At 36.7% G+C, this 17,262-nt stretch overlaps 1 protein-coding gene across 1 annotated transcript; it reads left to right on the top strand.

Moving 5' to 3' along the window:
• Window positions 1-14,063: 14,063 nt before the first annotated feature.
• On the top strand, window positions 14,064-14,804 carry LOC105093060 (protein asteroid homolog 1-like). The gene has a single exon (XM_064484626.1). The coding sequence runs from the start codon at window positions 14,165-14,167 to the stop codon at window positions 14,762-14,764; it is 600 nt and encodes a 199-aa protein (XP_064340696.1). The 5' UTR covers window positions 14,064-14,164; the 3' UTR covers window positions 14,765-14,804.
• The last annotated feature ends 2,458 nt before the right edge of the window (window positions 14,805-17,262 follow it).

Raw genomic sequence — 17,262 nt, forward strand, 5'->3', positions numbered from 1 at the left:
GGAGCTTTTAATACCTAAAATACATCTGGTAAATCTTTTCCTTAGCACTACTTACTGCTTAGCTTTGGACAAATTTGGGTGAACAGAATATTTTTTTCAGCAAAAAATATGTTCCAAGCTCTAAGCAAGGAGTCAGTGAATCTCATGTAAATAGGAAAACATTCCTACTCTCAAGAGAATTCAGTATTTCATTGGAGCACACAGACACAGACAATTCAAAGTTAAAATTTTGCCAGAGCAAGAGTAGAGAAAGAAATATTTAATGGGTGATTTCTTTGCCCGGGATTTTTGATATGTTAGTATGCTTACCTTGTAGGCATTTAAATCTCACAATAGCTCTGCAGTTGTATCAGTTTCCCCTGGTGCTGATCAGCAGTCAATTTCTCTCTGTAGAGAAACTTGAAAATGTAAAGGGAAGAGTTGGAACTTGAGCCAACTATGTGGATTCTAAACTGTAAGCACTTTTTTAACTCTAACACGCTTTTAGCTTCCTATCAAATTTATGTTCAAAATAATTCCACAGGAGACTTTCAGTTTCAGCTCAGAGACGTTGAGAGCTGGGAAGTATCATTTCTATGCTAACAGCGCAACAACAACAACTGAAATCTACAGCTACTTCCCACGAGGGAATTGAGATTGCAGGGCAAACAGCGACTCAGAATCTAGAGCAAAACAGGAGACTGAAGAGAAAAAGAGGAGCCAGGCATTTGCTTACCTGGGAGAGAAGTTTCCAACATATAAACCAGTAAGATGACTCAGCTTAGTAATTTTTAACAAGTTGCTAAGGGTCAAGTTTGGGCTAACATGAGCTTGTGAAGCCCTTAAGAGATGCAAACAAAGGGAGATTGATACCCTCTTGTGGGCTTTTCTTTCTGGAACCCAGCAGGCTCTGACAAGATCCAAAAAAAAAAAAAAAAAGTCCTGAGAAAGCGTCCCTGTAGTAACGGTAGGGCAACAGCAGACATGGCTGGAACCTCACCCAGATTCACCTTCCCTATTTTCTCTCTCTAACAAAACCCTTAACCTACAAGAGAAGTAGTTAAAAACTGTTTCTGGGAGAGTTAGTGATGGACAGGAATACATGATAGGCTTAGTGTTACATTTAGAAAGAGATAGGAACACTTGTGAACGCCACACCCCCAAGAACCAGGTTCACAGAGTCTGCCTACGATTAAGGCTTCATCAGTACAATCAAATAGTACCCCATCGTGCCCCCCATTTTATGCTAACGAGTGCCAAGTAAAATAAGAGTATAAAATAACTGGGAAAGCTACAAGAGACAGAAATTTCCCTAAAATTTAGCACAAAAGACCCTAAACCAAGCCTACGGATATACCCAAAGCCAAAACACAAGTCAGACCTCAGAAAAACCCTCTAGCAAACTGGATTACTCCTTAAACTCAACATCACTAGAAAAGTTATCACTTGAAGCCTCTGGTGCATGTAAAGAAACCATAGAAATAAGAATTCCAAAACCAGCCCAGCACATGACTAGACTAGCATAAACCCACACATTAAAGACTTTGAAGAGATATGTTTTAAAAAGCAGTTACCTCAGTATCTAGTGTTTTACACAACCAGCCCAACTTTCAACAAAAATGAGGCACACAAAAATATATAACACAGTCTGAAGACACAGAGCAATCTTTGAAACTAGCTTCAAATATTATAAAGATGCTGTAACTATCAGGCAGGAAAGTTGACTTAACTATGATATATTAAAATTTCTCAAGAAAAAATTAGGTAACATGAATGATCAGACAGGTAGCTTCAGCCGTGAGAAAAGCTGTGATAAAGAATCACATGGAGAGGTTAGAAATAAAGAAGCACAACAACAAAGGTGAGATGAAGAATCAGAGGATGATACAGACAAGGAGAGAATCAACAAAGCTGAAGACACGTTGACAGAAGTTACTCAAACTGAGGTAAAAAGAGAAAAAAAGTTAAAAGCATTACAGAGCATCTAACGGTTCTGGCATAACATTAAAAGGTCAAACATAGATGTAACTGAAGAAAGAGACAATAGGGCAGAAAAAAATATTTGAACAATGTGAATTTTCCAAGATTTGTGACACACACAAAAACACAGATTCAAGGTTAAAGAATACCAAGTAGTATAAATACACACACACACACACAAACCCCCCAAAACAAAACCAAAAAGCACCCATGTACAGTCATCCCTCAATATCCACAGGGTATCGATTCTAGAATTCCCGTGGATACCAAAATCCTCAGATGTTCAAGCCCTTTATGTAAAATGGTACAGCAAGGACCCATAGATGTGTTTTAGTCAAACTACTGAAAAGCACAAAGAAAATCCTGAAAACCGAAGGAGGAAAATGGACACACTCCTCATAGAGAAAAAATGGCAAAAATTAACAGACCCATCAAAAACTAAGCAAAAAAGTAGAAAAGGGATGTCAATTATAAAATCATGAAATGAGCATACTATTCTTCCAGAAGTCTATACTTAGAGTAAAACATTCATCAAACATTAAGGAGAATGCCAACTCAAGGTAAAACCTAAATGCTTAAAATAAAGGGCTTACTACAGGGAGAAGGCGATCCACCCAAGAAGTAGCCTTTCCCACTCCCTCAAAAAATCAAGGCTGAATCCAAATCTGACATCTAGATTCACCTACCAATTTAAAGGAAACAGAAAACAAAGGAATAGGTTAAATATCACAATAGTACTGCAGGCAGCAAAAGCTAAAATGTAGGAAACTCTACACAGTAAAAACCTAATTTCTTCTACAAATAAACTTCAACTAAAGAAAAGAAAAAACGGAAATGAAAGCTATAAATTAAAAAAGAGACAAGAGTGTAGTGATGGTTTTGCAAGCACAGATATATACAAAAATTAATCCAATTGCACAACTTAAATATGTGCAATTGTGTGTACCTCAATTATAACTCAACTAATTCAGAAGAAAAAAACTACTTAAAGAACAAAGGCTTTTCTCAGACAAAAATGAGAAATACATTTCCAGTTGATTACTCTATAAGAAATGATCAAGAAGTATGATATAGGTCAGAAACTCAAATACGCAGAGTTGAAAATAGTTTAAAAAATTAAATACGTTTCTTAATTCCTACAAAAATTCTTTGAATTATAAAATAGTAACAGTGTGCTGTGTTTCTATTACATATTCAAAGATACAATGTATAATAACAATAGTAGCAGGGGTAAGTGGAAGGAATTGGGAAAACACGGTTAGAAAGTCCTCATAATACACATGATGTGATACAGAATTTTTTGAAGATATAGTGAGATAACTTTGAGATGTGCACTACTAGCCTTTAGGCAAGCCCTTAAAAGTTAGATTTTTTAAAAAAAATTAATTAATTGAAGAATTATAACTGAATTATAAAATGTACTACATTAGACCAGGAGAAGGCATAAAAAATATATATGAAACTACAAAGAAGTAGAAAACAGCTAGAGAAATTGTAGATTTTAATCCAAACGTATCAATAATCCCTTTAAATGAACCAACATAGTCAAATCTCTGGAAAGCAGTTAAGGGTCTATGGCAATCAAGCAAATGAGGACTCAAAAAATGCAACTTCCAAATGGTAGGAAAATTTTGGGGTATTTTTACTTTTCCATGTCCCTTACCTCTCTATGGCTTGGCAGCAGTCTGGTACGCAGCAGTCTGTGCTCCCTAGTAATGGCATGACCCTAGTAACTGTTTCTAGAGGGAGCAGAGCAGAACTTATTAATAGATTATTGAGTTTCTCTGCTCTAAACTGTCTAGGAAATACCTGCAAGACTGATACAAGACACTCATCCCTGTCTTGCCTAATTCAGAACTCACCAGGGTGGAAAAGCAGCAGAAATTGCTCAAAAACACTGTTAGGCAAACAAAATGCCTAGAGTTACCCGAGGCAAAAGATTACAGTTGTGGCATGCAAGACACAGCTGAAGCCTGGAAGGAAAAGCTTAGAAGAAAGTTTCTCTAGGGCACTAGTGCAACCAAAAGTGCCCACATATACTTGGGAATTTAGAAAGCCACACACACAGCCAAGGAAGGGCATGAGCAGAAGAGACCACTTTTGGCTGAAATCTGTGATCCATGTAAACAGGAAGTGAAGTCTAAGAAGTTAGAAAAAAATAGAAATCATACAGAGTTTTTTCTCAGACCGTAAGATTTAAACTAGTAATCAGTAACACAAAGATATCTGCAAAATGCCAAAGTATCAACAATCCCTAAATAACTTATGGAAATTCTATGATTTGATTGTTGCTTATTCCAAACAATGTTACATTTTGAGCATACATTACCAAAATCTTCATTCTAATCCTTGCTTTTGTTTTTAAAAAATTTATCACACTCACCAGTTATGTTGATGTATCTGATTGAAAACCAGTAACCAAAACTATTATTTTCCTCATGAAAAATATCTCTCAAATTCATCCTATATACTTCTGCTGTATTTCTTTAAAAATAAAAATAATCATTCATAACTTTTACTTTGCTGACAAACTAAACACAAACATCTGAATCTGACTTTTAAATCCGTCCAAATTGAGATTATTACCAACAATTCTAATTTTTACATCCCGTTACTCCTTTTAATTTGTTCACAGTATAACCACACAGTACACCTTAAGTTTCACAAAAATGTTCTATGCATACTGTTCTTATATTCTTTCATATGTACATCCATCCAACATTCACTGAGGTAAGACATGCATTAGCCCCCATGCCTATACGGTATTGCTGTAAATAAGGTAATGAATAAAATTGTATTTTCTGCTCCCTAAAGATGTTGTAATCTAGTAGAGAGAGATGCAAGTGAACCTGCCAGAAAGTTAATCTAACTAGCTTATGTCAAAAAAAAAAAAAAAAAAAAAAAAAAAAAAAAAAAAGATTTATTGGCAGAATATCAGATTGAACTAAAGTTTAGGAAACAGGCAAGATCCAAGCAAGCTCTGAAAAGTAAGGCAGTAAAACCCCAGCAAAGGGTTTGTGTGGTCTACCTGACTGCAGTGGTGTTGATAAAGTGACCTCTAACTAGCTCCATGTTGTCCTTGAGGACAGAATCTGATTGGTCAATGCTTGTTCTACATGGCAATCTGACAGTCCTACACTATGATTCAGTCTTTATGCAAGGTACAGTATAATGTATTTTATCTTTTTAAACTATATGTCCACTATAATAATGCCTCACCCAATTTTCAAGGTTTAGATTTTTGTAACTTCTCACACCCTCAGATACCTATTTTGCGTACAATGTTTGGTTTGCACCATCTGATGACTAATTTCATACATTGTGTGTAAAAAGTAAATTAGTAAAGGCTTATTTTAATTTCATTATTTTCATGTTATGTGGGCACATGTCATTACTGTAGCCATTACAATGTCTAACTTTTTTAAAAAATACAACTGAAAGTTAAAAATTAAGGGTATCTTATGATATATCCATTCCACAGACACATTTATCTAGGAATTTATCAAGTAAAATGTTATTCCAAAATATGTATTTACATGATACGAGATTTTTGAAAAAATATTTAAAATGCAAGTAGAGTATAAATGTAACTTGGAAAATATACATATTTGCCTAAAATGATTGGAAGGAAATATACCAAAATAATAAATGTGTTTTTACAGAAATGAGCATAGAGGTATCCTTTCTTCTACTTCACTGTATTTCTATTTTTATAATATATTATTCACTGGAAAAAGTATAGTTTTGTGTAAAGACACACAGCATGATGAAGTGGTTGGGGATTTCAGTAGTGGGAAGAAGAAATCTGGAAGTGCTAAATCACATTTCCAGTTGAAAGTTAACAATAGTTAACATTTCAAATAGATTTCGAGTAGCATAAATGATTTTAACAATTCCCATTTAATAACTTGTCAACTTTCACTAATACTCATTCAATAATTCCATTATTTCACAAAACTTGATTAACCAATGATTCTTACTTGACTATTGTTAAAATTTTTGTTCAATCATTTTAAATAAATTTGAGGTGTAATTTATACAGAATATTCAATGATTTTAAGTGTATAGTTCAAGGAATTATCACAAACGTATACTTGTATATATATATGTATATTCCATTCTCCCAAAATGTATCTTGTGTCTCATTGTAGTCAATCACCAGGAAACCACTTTTTTCTTTCTATCATTACATTTTAGTTTTGTCTCTCTTAAGATTTAAAATGAAATCATATCAACCATTTAATTTAAATGAAATAAAACATTACGTGCAATTTTGCGTTTGGCTTCTTTAGTCAGAATATCTTTGAGATTTATTTTTGTTGCCGTGTGTATCATTGTATTGGTCCTTCACATATTTTGCTAAATGCATTCTTATATACTAAATATTTTGAGGTCCTATCCATTGGTATTGCTTTTTTATTTAATTACCCAACTGTGAATTTCTAGTATATAAAAACAAAAATGATTTCTAAATATGACACCTGTATCCTTTGACCTTGCTCAATCTACTTGTTAGTTCTTATAGGCCTTTCTATAGATTCCTTAGGCTCTTCCATATACTGTGAATAAAGGCAGTTTTATTAGTTACTCTCCAATCTATTAGCTTTGGGTTTTTGGTTGTTGTTATTTGTTTTGCTCTTTTGTACCGACTAGGATCTCGAATAGAATATTATGTTACTTAGAAATGGTGAGAGTGCATTTCTGGAGGGCGTTCATATGCTCCCCAACTTCAGGACTCTATACTTCAGTCCTCCTGCCGTAGCTGACATCTCTAGGCTACCGCTATCCTTCCCACGTAACGACTGACTACTCTTGATTCTCTTACCTACATATTTCCTAAATCAATAAGGCAACAACATGACAGGGACGGTATTGATTTCTTCTGGTAGAGACATCACATTCAGCACAGTGACTGTGATGGAGGCAGCCACTTGCTAAGATTACCTAGTCCAGTGTCATTAACTGGAAATCATCCGCTTTTTGGACAGGTCAAAAAGGTAAACTGAAAGGGGACAGAATCTACTACATCTTCTTTCAGTTTTTGAGAACAGCATTAATGTCTGCAATTCTACTCAGCATTTTATATTGCTTCTTGATATACTTTGTAAGCCAGGAATGGGTAATTTCAAGGCCTTCCATCGAAACTACTATCTTGGTTCTATTGTAAGTCCACGTAAAAATGTAAAAGTTACGCCAATTGCTAAGTATGTCCAACACAAATATATACTTAAGAGTCAAGAAGATAACCACAGGTCATGTCTGTCTATTTTTTTGGACTTGGATGAGAACTCTTCAGAGCATCTGGCTTCTGTAAGACCCAGCTTTAAACAGGGTGGTGATTGTACTTAGGTCTCACTGATATCAGTGTTTGCTCAGATCCTGTGTTTAACAATCCAAAGGAATTCTCCTTTCCCCAAGGTACAACTACTCTTTCAAATAGCTGCAGGTCTTTTATGCAAATATTGGGAAAACACTGACATCATATAATGTAGTAACATTCCAGGTTCCCTATTCAAGAGTATCTAGATTTGCTTCTACTCAGTATGCTCTTAGTGGTTCAAATCTGGTAACTGAGCAAGGGATCACAATTTACCACAGAGACAACGGATATAACTTACTCTGGTTAAATAAGTCACGGAATGGCTTGTTCTATTGCTTTCTTGGACTACCATGGTCTAACAGCCATAGCCACAGATTTGAGTGAGGATCCCCTACCATTCTGCTTTGTTTTTACTATTACCATGATGTCCGCCTTGCCTCTAAGCGCTATCACCTCTTTTCCTAGGCCCGACCTCTACAGGCCAAGCGCTGCAGAAGCATCACTGACTGTTCATTCCGGCCCACGGGTAACAGCCAACATTAACCTTCTCAAATACATTGATGACTCTCCCTAGTGCACTGCATATCAGTTTAGTATTCTCTGGGCCTTCCAAAGGACATAGCTGGGTTAGTAGAACTCTAGTCTCAAGTGATTAACCTATTTTCTCAGGCTCACCACTGTGAATTCATCCTTAGTACTTTGCTAAGGAGATTCTGCCATTTCCACATCATTTATTATAAAGCACACCTGCATTCAAGATTTAAGTAGTCCTCCTAGCATCAGGCTAAAACAAGCTCCAGGTGTTCACACAGAATGTATTTTATTCCAGAAGAGCATTCCTCCAGGTAAATACAACCTTGCTTCTCCAGCCTTATATTATGTACTTATCCATTGAAAGATTCTCAATGTCCCACTCCAATCCATATTTCAGAGTTTCTGCTAGTGCAGATTTACCTATCAGCCCAGTTCTGAAATTTACCTTAAAAGATATCATAATAGTTGCAGGGACTGTATTTCCCTTCTTGGACTATACTGAGTTAAGCATATTTGCAGATTTGAGTCAAACACTGAAGATGTGGATGACCTTAGGGGGAAAAAATATATATTTCAAGGCACTCACCTCAGGTCAAGGGAAGATGCTTCTCTCAAGTTCAGAGATAGCAGGAAAATCTGGAGGTGCAACATTCTCAGGTCAATTCTGCCCAGAAATCCAGGTTTTCAGCATCTCACTTACTGACAACCCCAACACTAATGTCAGGAAACTCCCAGAAGCTGAGCATTCCAAGTGTTTTAAACCCTGGACCCAATTTTTCAGTGCTATCTGTCCTCCAGTTGCAGGAAATAAAACACTGCAAGAAAGGAGGCCTTCTTGATTTCCTAGCATGGCCTGAGCTGAGAGCTGGCTGAACTGAGAGCCGGCATCCTTCCACCTCAAGAATTCTGGAAGGACTGAAGGAGGTAGGCTGCCTCCACAACCCTTAAAAGGGCTTGCCCTCAGAGCATTCGTGTTAGAGCTATTGCATAAACCTGTGTGCCTCCTTCCACCTGATTCTCATTCAACTCTCCAAGACTGAGTCTTTAAAAATGTGGTGGTAAAGCAAACGAGGAGTTTTCAGCACCTCATTTATCACCAGCAGTAGGGTCCTTGTTGCTGTTTGACCTATAAGGACCCATTTCAGAATTCCATCTTAAGAGGCTACTTTAATTGCTAATTCCAGTACCAGCTGTTTTGGTTTAGTTTCCTCCCTGAAAGCAGATCCTAGAACAAGCACTTGCAAACACGTAGGCTTTGAGAGGAATGGAGTTACAAAAGGAGCGAATGGGAAAATTGGGCAGATGAAAAATAAAGCCAGTGATTGAGCACTAACGACCTGTTTACTGTCGTGAGCAACAAGAGTTAAAGCCACTCTCAGGAAATCATTTGAGAAACTGCTCTGAATGGACCTTAATTTATCCTTCCAGAGAACATGGGGGATGAAACATCTATCTACTCACACCACTGGCTGAGACTCGCTTGCAGGTTATTAAATTTCCCTTGCTCCCTAATTCCTCTAATTGTAATTGAGCGGCGTCCTACAGCAGAGTCATCAAAGTGAGCACTTGATGTAGGAAACTGCAAAGGTGCATGATCATCTGCCCCACAGGCAACTGCTGTAACAGCACAGAGCCTGTGTTTTTTTTTTTATGTAATGCCTGGCACTTACTAGGATTTCAATAATTATTTTTAAATGTATTGAATGAATAAATTCATACAGTTAAATTCTAGTGAAACCATGAGTTTAAGATGTTAATAGATCAAAACTACCAAATTCTTGAAAAAGCCCGTTATCTATTATTCCGATGAATGGGTAGAAAGCTTTTCTTTCCCCATCATTTCTTGAGCTGTAAAGTCTTAGCAGAGAGCAATCTTCTTTACATCAGCAATGAGCACTTCTCATTTCTGTGTTGTACTTTCTTATCCATTGTGTATGCTTTGTGTCCTTTATTTCAGTAGTGTGTCTGTGTGTGTCAGTAAGGAGAGTGACAGTTCTGGTGTGCACTAGTGTGAAACGTTCACAGTATTTTTATCCCTTTGAGGCAAGTGCTTGTGCTATATCTTTTGACACTGACGCTTTAATGTAGCTCATTCATGTCAGATTTCTTTTAATCCCATCTGCTTTGGCTGGGAACCATTTGAGGAAGGCGGGTGAAGGTGGGGGGATCATCTTTATGCTTGCTGGTGCTATAATTATTTCAGAAGCTGAGGAAATTTAACAATGTGCTGCACTTTAAGCACTTTGTGATAGTCATCATCTTTGATCAATGTTTTAAAGCCTCACTACTGATAGAAAGTATGAAAAGCAATTATACAGCATTACTGTTGAGCTGTTATTCAAGGTTCATCATGTTTTTCATTTTTCCCCCCTCTGCTCTTAAGAAGAATATGTTTTGTAACACTCTGATACAAGCCATTATATTTTACTTTGAGTGACTGCAAACCTTTCTTCCAATTAAAGCCACTGATAAAGCAACTGTGTCTTGGACTGAACTATTTATTCTAAGTAGGTTAGGTTTATACTCACTGTGAGACTGGTTTCTTTGCATGTGAATTCGTTATTCCTTTTAGATCTGGCTCTAAAATACAGTCAACAAGCTCTGAAGCTGTTTTGACTTACATAACCATTCATTATTTGAAATAGAGAAAAGCCTAAATTTTCATTACATCAGACTAATGATCCCTGGGATATTTCATGTATTTTGAATTAAATAAAAGTAAAAATGCATTCAACACCAACTATTACATATAACACACATTTGACTTTTAGAGCATAATGGGATATTTCGAATAGGAAAATTAGTCAAATATTTGATTTTAGAACAAATTTAAACATGATAAAAGATTTTTTAACTTTAATACCATACTCCAGTCAAAAATTAATGTAGTACTGATTAAAATAATTTTTGCTTTTAGGCATATATACCTAGTAAGCCACAAATGCAGTATATCGAGTAATTCAGAAATATGGGCTAATTAGCTTATTGACAAATTTATTAAATGTTACTTTCAAAGAAAATGAAAAATATTATAGGGTACTTACATCTTTAGTGTTCAAAAATATAAAATTTATTTTAATGATTGACAAAATGCTTTAGGAAAAAACAAGGCTTATGCTTTGAACCCAAATATAGGTAAACAATTGTCACATCATTCAGAGTTTTTTGAGTTTAAAGACATGTAATTGGTATTTACACTTATTTTTATTCATTTCCTGGGCTCTAGTCTTCCTAAATTCTTCCACCAAAATGAAACAGGCCAATTTTCTTAGCATTTGATTTCTTAGTATTAAAAAAAAAAGCTAAGAAAACAAAAACAAGTGCAAAGAGATACATGAATATTTTGGAATGTATTCAGGAACAATCAAGAAAAAGGATTAAAACAGTGCAAATGAATCACTCAAGACATGAGCCATGCATACAGTATTTGACAGTTCTGCAAGGGAAGCATTGTCTTCTAACTCATGTCAGTGGTATTCTATCCATAAAAGAACAGAACCCATCCAGAGACAGGTAAAAGTATATTGGCTAGACCTAAACACGAAGAGACAGACAAGGTGTTTATAGATTCCTTACCCCTTGCAATCAAAGACACAGTCAACAGTCTTCGATTGTTGCCACTTGGGTGCCTTATAGTTTATTTAGATATTTTGCTACTGTCAGAATGTAGATTTTCAGAGTTTTCCCTGCTACAGATATCATTCTTATCTAAACACAGTTTTGTGCAAAATATTGACTACCACTCTGTGCTATGATAATACTAGTAATTTCTAGAATTACTAAGTATGAAACATTTATTTTTTAAGTTACTGATATATATTTCTACATTGTTTTCTGGAAAGGCTTTATCAATTTACACATTTACTTGTAATGTTTGAAATGATTATTATGCAAGAACTTAGCTGGAATTGAGTACAGTGTGGAGGGTCTAATTTTACAGATGAAAAACACTTTATTATTTTGGTTTGCAGTTAAGCTGAGAGGCAACTGCTTAGTAACAAGCCCACAAGTATCAGTTGTTTAATCGTCTAGCACGGACACTACAGATGTGTAACCTAGAAGTCATAAAGTTATGAAACGTGCCCAAGGCCCCATAGCTCACCAGGTTTAATCCCATGCTGTCTGGCTCCCAAGGATGTGCTTGAACCATTTCTTGAACCACTACTTAACCACCTGTATGTTACAAACATCCTGCAGCCTCAGATATTTCTTTGAAGGTTAACACTTTCCTGAAGACACCTATTGATGCTATTTATTTTCTTATGACCCCAAATCACTTTAAAGTAGGGACTTTATCATTTCCCAATCAACGCCATAGGCTATCAGTTATCGGTTTCTGCCCCACTATTCCACTCCATTCCAGTTTGGCCACTTACTCCTCTGATCAAACTGTACATCTTGTTGTCATGGAGAATCACTCAACCTATAAATTCACAAGTTTAACTACATCATTATCTGACTACAATCCCCTCTCCTCCCAAAATTCTGATGCATTTACATTGCCTATACCTGTTTTTTGATCACACAGAGACCTCCATTCAGATTCCTCTATTTGTCTAATTTCATGTCTTGGACACTGTCATCAGTTCCTTCCCTATTCTTTTTAAATTCTATGTGCCATTATATCAACTAATCTTTTGAAAATGTCTCTAAATCTATCCAGCTTTAATTTCCCTAATCAGCTCTGTATCTTTCTCCAGTTCTCTTTGTAAAATAAAGTCCTTTCTGTATTTTCAAATCTCAAATTTACTTCCTTTAACCTGAGAGAGGCAACAGATTTTAATTGTTTATAACCAAAAAATCTTAATTACAAAGTTACAATTTTTTATGCTCCCCAGTTAAAATAGGGGATGTGACCCTTTTCCTATCTTAAGCTCCTCCTGTGTTCTGCTTCTTACTGCATTGTGCCTAATCCCTGCCATTATTTAAATATGCTCATGTTGACTCCTCTGGGGATAAAACAGAGTCCTTTCATGGGCCTATGTGTTCCTGTACTACCATCTTTGCATCTTATAATGGCCAAATTTCTCAAATATATGTCTGTGTTCATATCCTCTCTCCCCTCATTTCCCTCTCTCATGTGAGCCTTTTTTCAATCTGGCTTATACCTTGACAATCAAACTAAAATATCAAAAATAACCTCCTGATTCTAGTTCTGGAAATGATAAGGTAAGCACATTCTGTCCCATTCCTCCCCTTACTAGAAATTCCTAGAGTAAATTCGTACAGCAATGGGCTAACAATTTCAAAAGATTCAGAAAGGAAGGAGTCACCATGGACCACAAGACTTGAGTAATAACCCAGCATTGATTTCTTAGTTGTTTTGCCTCATATGGATTTCTTTTTGTGTGCTGGAGAAGTCTACTACCCAGAAATATCAATAGACACAAACGAAATGAATATGCCAACAAACAAGACTGATCTCTCTAGACAGAGGACAAGTTAAAGAGTGATCTAGCAGAGCAGAAACATTATGACCTAATCTCAGGTGAATACTGTAATAAAAAGATTGCACTCTTCTCCCTTATTACCAAGTGTGGAGACTGTGAACAGAGCCCAGTCTTCCATCCCTGCCCTGCAACAACAAGGTGATGTGGTTACAGCAACTATGGATGGAGACATATCCTTCATCTCTGCCCAGCAATAAGATGGGCGCATCACTTCTCACACAGCAGAGATTGGGAGAAAAGACCAGTCATCTAGTCACATCCTGCAATAAGAAGGAAGCCCTTTTCTTCCTCCCCACCAGACATTGCAGCTATGGAGATGGTGGGCAGAGCTCTGTTCACCGTTCTTTCCCTGGGAAAATGAGGCAGTGTACTCTTTTTCCCAACAAAAGAGTGAGGAGAGGGAGAATTTCAGAGGAAATGAAATGAAAGACGAGGATATTTTAAGTCTGCGTATCAAATTTTTGGCAGATCTTACAGTAGTCCACGCATGAAACCAGCGAGATACAAAACAGCAGCAGTTTGATGACTGAACGGTGTGGGATACCACCTAAGTTCTAGGTTGGCCTCTAGGTAGCACACAAGTGGGACAGGTCAGTACAGTGTTGCAGAGGCTTTGAAAACTAATTTGACATTTCAACCACACCCCACTAAGTGGGTCAGGCTATATGTTTTGAAACTCTATGTATTGAATGCCTGAATGTAAAATAGGAATTAGACTCTTTTAACATAATACTCAAAATGTCCAGGATACAATCCAAAATAACTCATTACTCCAAGAATCAAGAAAATCTAAAACCCCGTCCCCGCCTCCTTGAAGTTGCCTATCGCTGTCAGCTGCTACTGGTTGCAGCAGGCGGAGGCCAAGGCGAGACTGCATCACCTCCAGGCCCTGCTGCTGGGGATGCTGCTGGGGCCCCTGCGCGCTGCGGCCCGCGGCCCTGATGAGGCGGGCCAGCGCTGGGTCGGTGCCCTGGCGCTGCGCGAGGAGCTGCAGGGGGCCAGGGCGCCGCCGGGCCCGGGGCTGGACCTGGACGAGGCCCACACCTTCTGCCAGTGGCAGTGCTGTCTGCAGATGGGGCTGTACCTCAACCAGCTGCTGGCCGCACCTCTCCCGGAGCCCGACCTCACCTGCGTGTACAGCGGGAGCCCGGCACAAGGGCTGTGCCGCCGCCTGCTGACATCAGCCTCGGCGGAGGGGCTCCTGCGCGGGTGTCCCGAGGCGCAGCAGCTTTACGAGTGCCTGTTCCACGCCACGAGGTCCTGTGCCCCTGCTGAACTCTTCCTACCAAAAAGCAAGTCAAACTCCAAAAAAAAAAAAAAGGCAAAAGAAACAAGGCAGCAGCGGGTCCAAGAACAGAGTGGGGGCCATCTCAGACGTGAGAAGTTGGTACGAGGGAGGCAATCGGTTTGGGCTGTTAATGGTCGAGAACCTGGAGGGATGCATGGAGGCCTCCGAGCTGGCATGAACACCGGCTGCCACCACAGGTGGAATTCTTACTGAAAACTGTTGTTGCCGCCCTTTAAATGACTGACTTTTCTTCGGAATTGTTAGGGGATAAACATGTAGTGGGTAATCTGTGAATTCCAAGGTATTTTGTATTCTACTTTTAATAAATGCAACCTGATTTAAAAAAAAAAAAGAAATCAATAGATGTCAATACTGAAATGACACAGATGTTGGAATTATCCAACATAATTTCAAAGCATCAATCATAAAAATGTTCTGAGAAACAATTACAAACACTCTTGAAACAGATGAAAAAAAGTTTAAAGTAACAGAAATAGAAGAGAAGAAAAAAGAAATAACTAAAGAAAAAATTTAAACTGAAAAATACAATAACCAAAAGTTTAAAACTTACTGGATAAACACAAGAGCAGAAGGGAGTTGACAGAGGAAATAATTAGGGAACTTAAAAACAGATCAGTGGATATTATCAAGTCTGAGAAACAGAAAAAATAAATAAAGCCTCAGTGACTCTCCTAGGACAATAAAAAAAGGAACTTTATTTTATTGTTCTTATTTGAATTCCTTTTTTGTTTGTTTGTTTTCTACCTCCTGTGACTCCTCTTGGTCTCTGCTTTTAACATAATCACTAAAAGATAATAGATCTTTTGTTTATCTATTTTCTAAAATAGTCTTCCCTTTATTCCATACTTACTGATTCTCATAGTTTTAAAATCTCCTTTAGTACTCAGTAATTCCTCTTGACTTTTTAAAATTATGTTTTATGTTTGAAAGCAAAAATTACCTGATGTCGTCCTCCAAATATGTAGACATACTAATTACTACAACTATATCATGGAATGGAGAAGATAAATGGACTAAAATGTAGTCAGATACGTACTTTCCTTTAAAGTTGGTAAAAATTGATATTAGTGGAGGGTAATAAGTTATATAGAGAGAGTGTGATCCCTGAAACAGCAGTGGTTGGAAAACTACTGCCCTTGGACAAAAACCTATCTTCCATCTGTTGTACATAAAGTTTGATTGATGCAAAACTATGTCAATTTATTTATGTATTTTTTATGGCTGGGTTTTTTTTTGTTTTGTTTTGTTTTGTTTTTTTTGCTACCCTTGCAGAACAGACTAGGTGCAACAATGACCATATATCTCATATGGTTATAATATTTACTACCTGATCCTTTACAGAAAAATATTTACCAATACTAGAGCAGCCCCTAAAAACTTATAAAAATAGACATAATAATAAAAATATGGATAAATCAAGCAACAAAAAGAAAAATAAACATGTTGCACTACATCAAACTGAAAAGCTTTCGTCAGCAAAGGATACAGTCAACAGAGTGAAAAGGCAAACTACAGAATGGGAAAAAAAATGTTTAGAAGCCAAAAACCCAATAAAGGGTTAATCTTCGAAAAATATAAGGAACTCAAACAACTTAATAGCAAGAAAACTAATAACCAAAATAAAAAGTGAGCTAAGGACTTGAATAAGTATTTCTCCAAAGACATACAAATGGCCAACAAGTATATGAAAAGATGTTCAACATCACTAATTGTCAGGGAAATGCAAATCAAAACCACAATGAGATATAATTTCATACTAGTCAGGGTAGCTATTAACGACAACAAAAGACAAGTGTTGGCAAGGATATAGAGAAATCAGACCTCTCGCACAATGTTGGTGGGAATGTAGAATAGTACAGCCACTGTGGAAAACAGTATGGAGGTTCCTCAAAAATTAAAAATAGAACTCCAGTATAATCCAGCAATCCCATTGCTGGGCATATATCCTAAAGAATTAAAATGAGGTTCTTAAAGAGATATTAGCATTCCCAAGTTTACTGCAGCACTATTCACAATAGCCAAGATGTGAAAACAACTTACATGTCTGTCTACAGATGAATGGACAGAGGTTTCAGCTAAAGATGAGTAAGCTCCAGAGACCTGCTGTACAACATTACACTTATAGTCAACAATAATACATTGTCTACTTAAACGTTTGTTAAGAGGCTAGATCTCATGTTAAGTGCTTGTACCACAATAAAATAAAATTTGAAAAATATAGATTAATCAATAGTGTTACAAATGATGTTCCAATAACCCACAGGAAAGAGGAAATAGTGGAAAAGCACATACACATACACAGACATAACAGAAAATAAGAAATATTATGACAGATGGCAATGTTTTCTTTTGTTTAAGTAAATTGTTCTAAGTCTCCATTTTATTTTTATATTTTCTTAGGGATCTGGCCATTTAGAATGTGGTCATCTATTTTACCTAGTCCTTAAAATTACTTTTCCTGTAACTACTCTTTGATGAACAATGACATTTTTTAAATTTTATATGACAAAATTAATTCAACAAATATTTATTGAAACACTACTATTTGGTGAATAATTTACTAGTCTTTGGAAGTTATAATAAAGCATTTCAAGATGACTACAGTTCATATTTTAAGTGAATAACTTAACTCCAACCACTTCCATATCCTGGGGTCTGTAGTAAAAAAATGGCGAAGGAAAGGCTTTAAT

The sequence above is a fragment of the Camelus dromedarius genome, chromosome 3 (assembly GCF_036321535.1).
Source record: "Camelus dromedarius isolate mCamDro1 chromosome 3, mCamDro1.pat, whole genome shotgun sequence".
In the NCBI taxonomy this organism is placed as follows: domain Eukaryota; kingdom Metazoa; phylum Chordata; class Mammalia; order Artiodactyla; family Camelidae; genus Camelus; species Camelus dromedarius.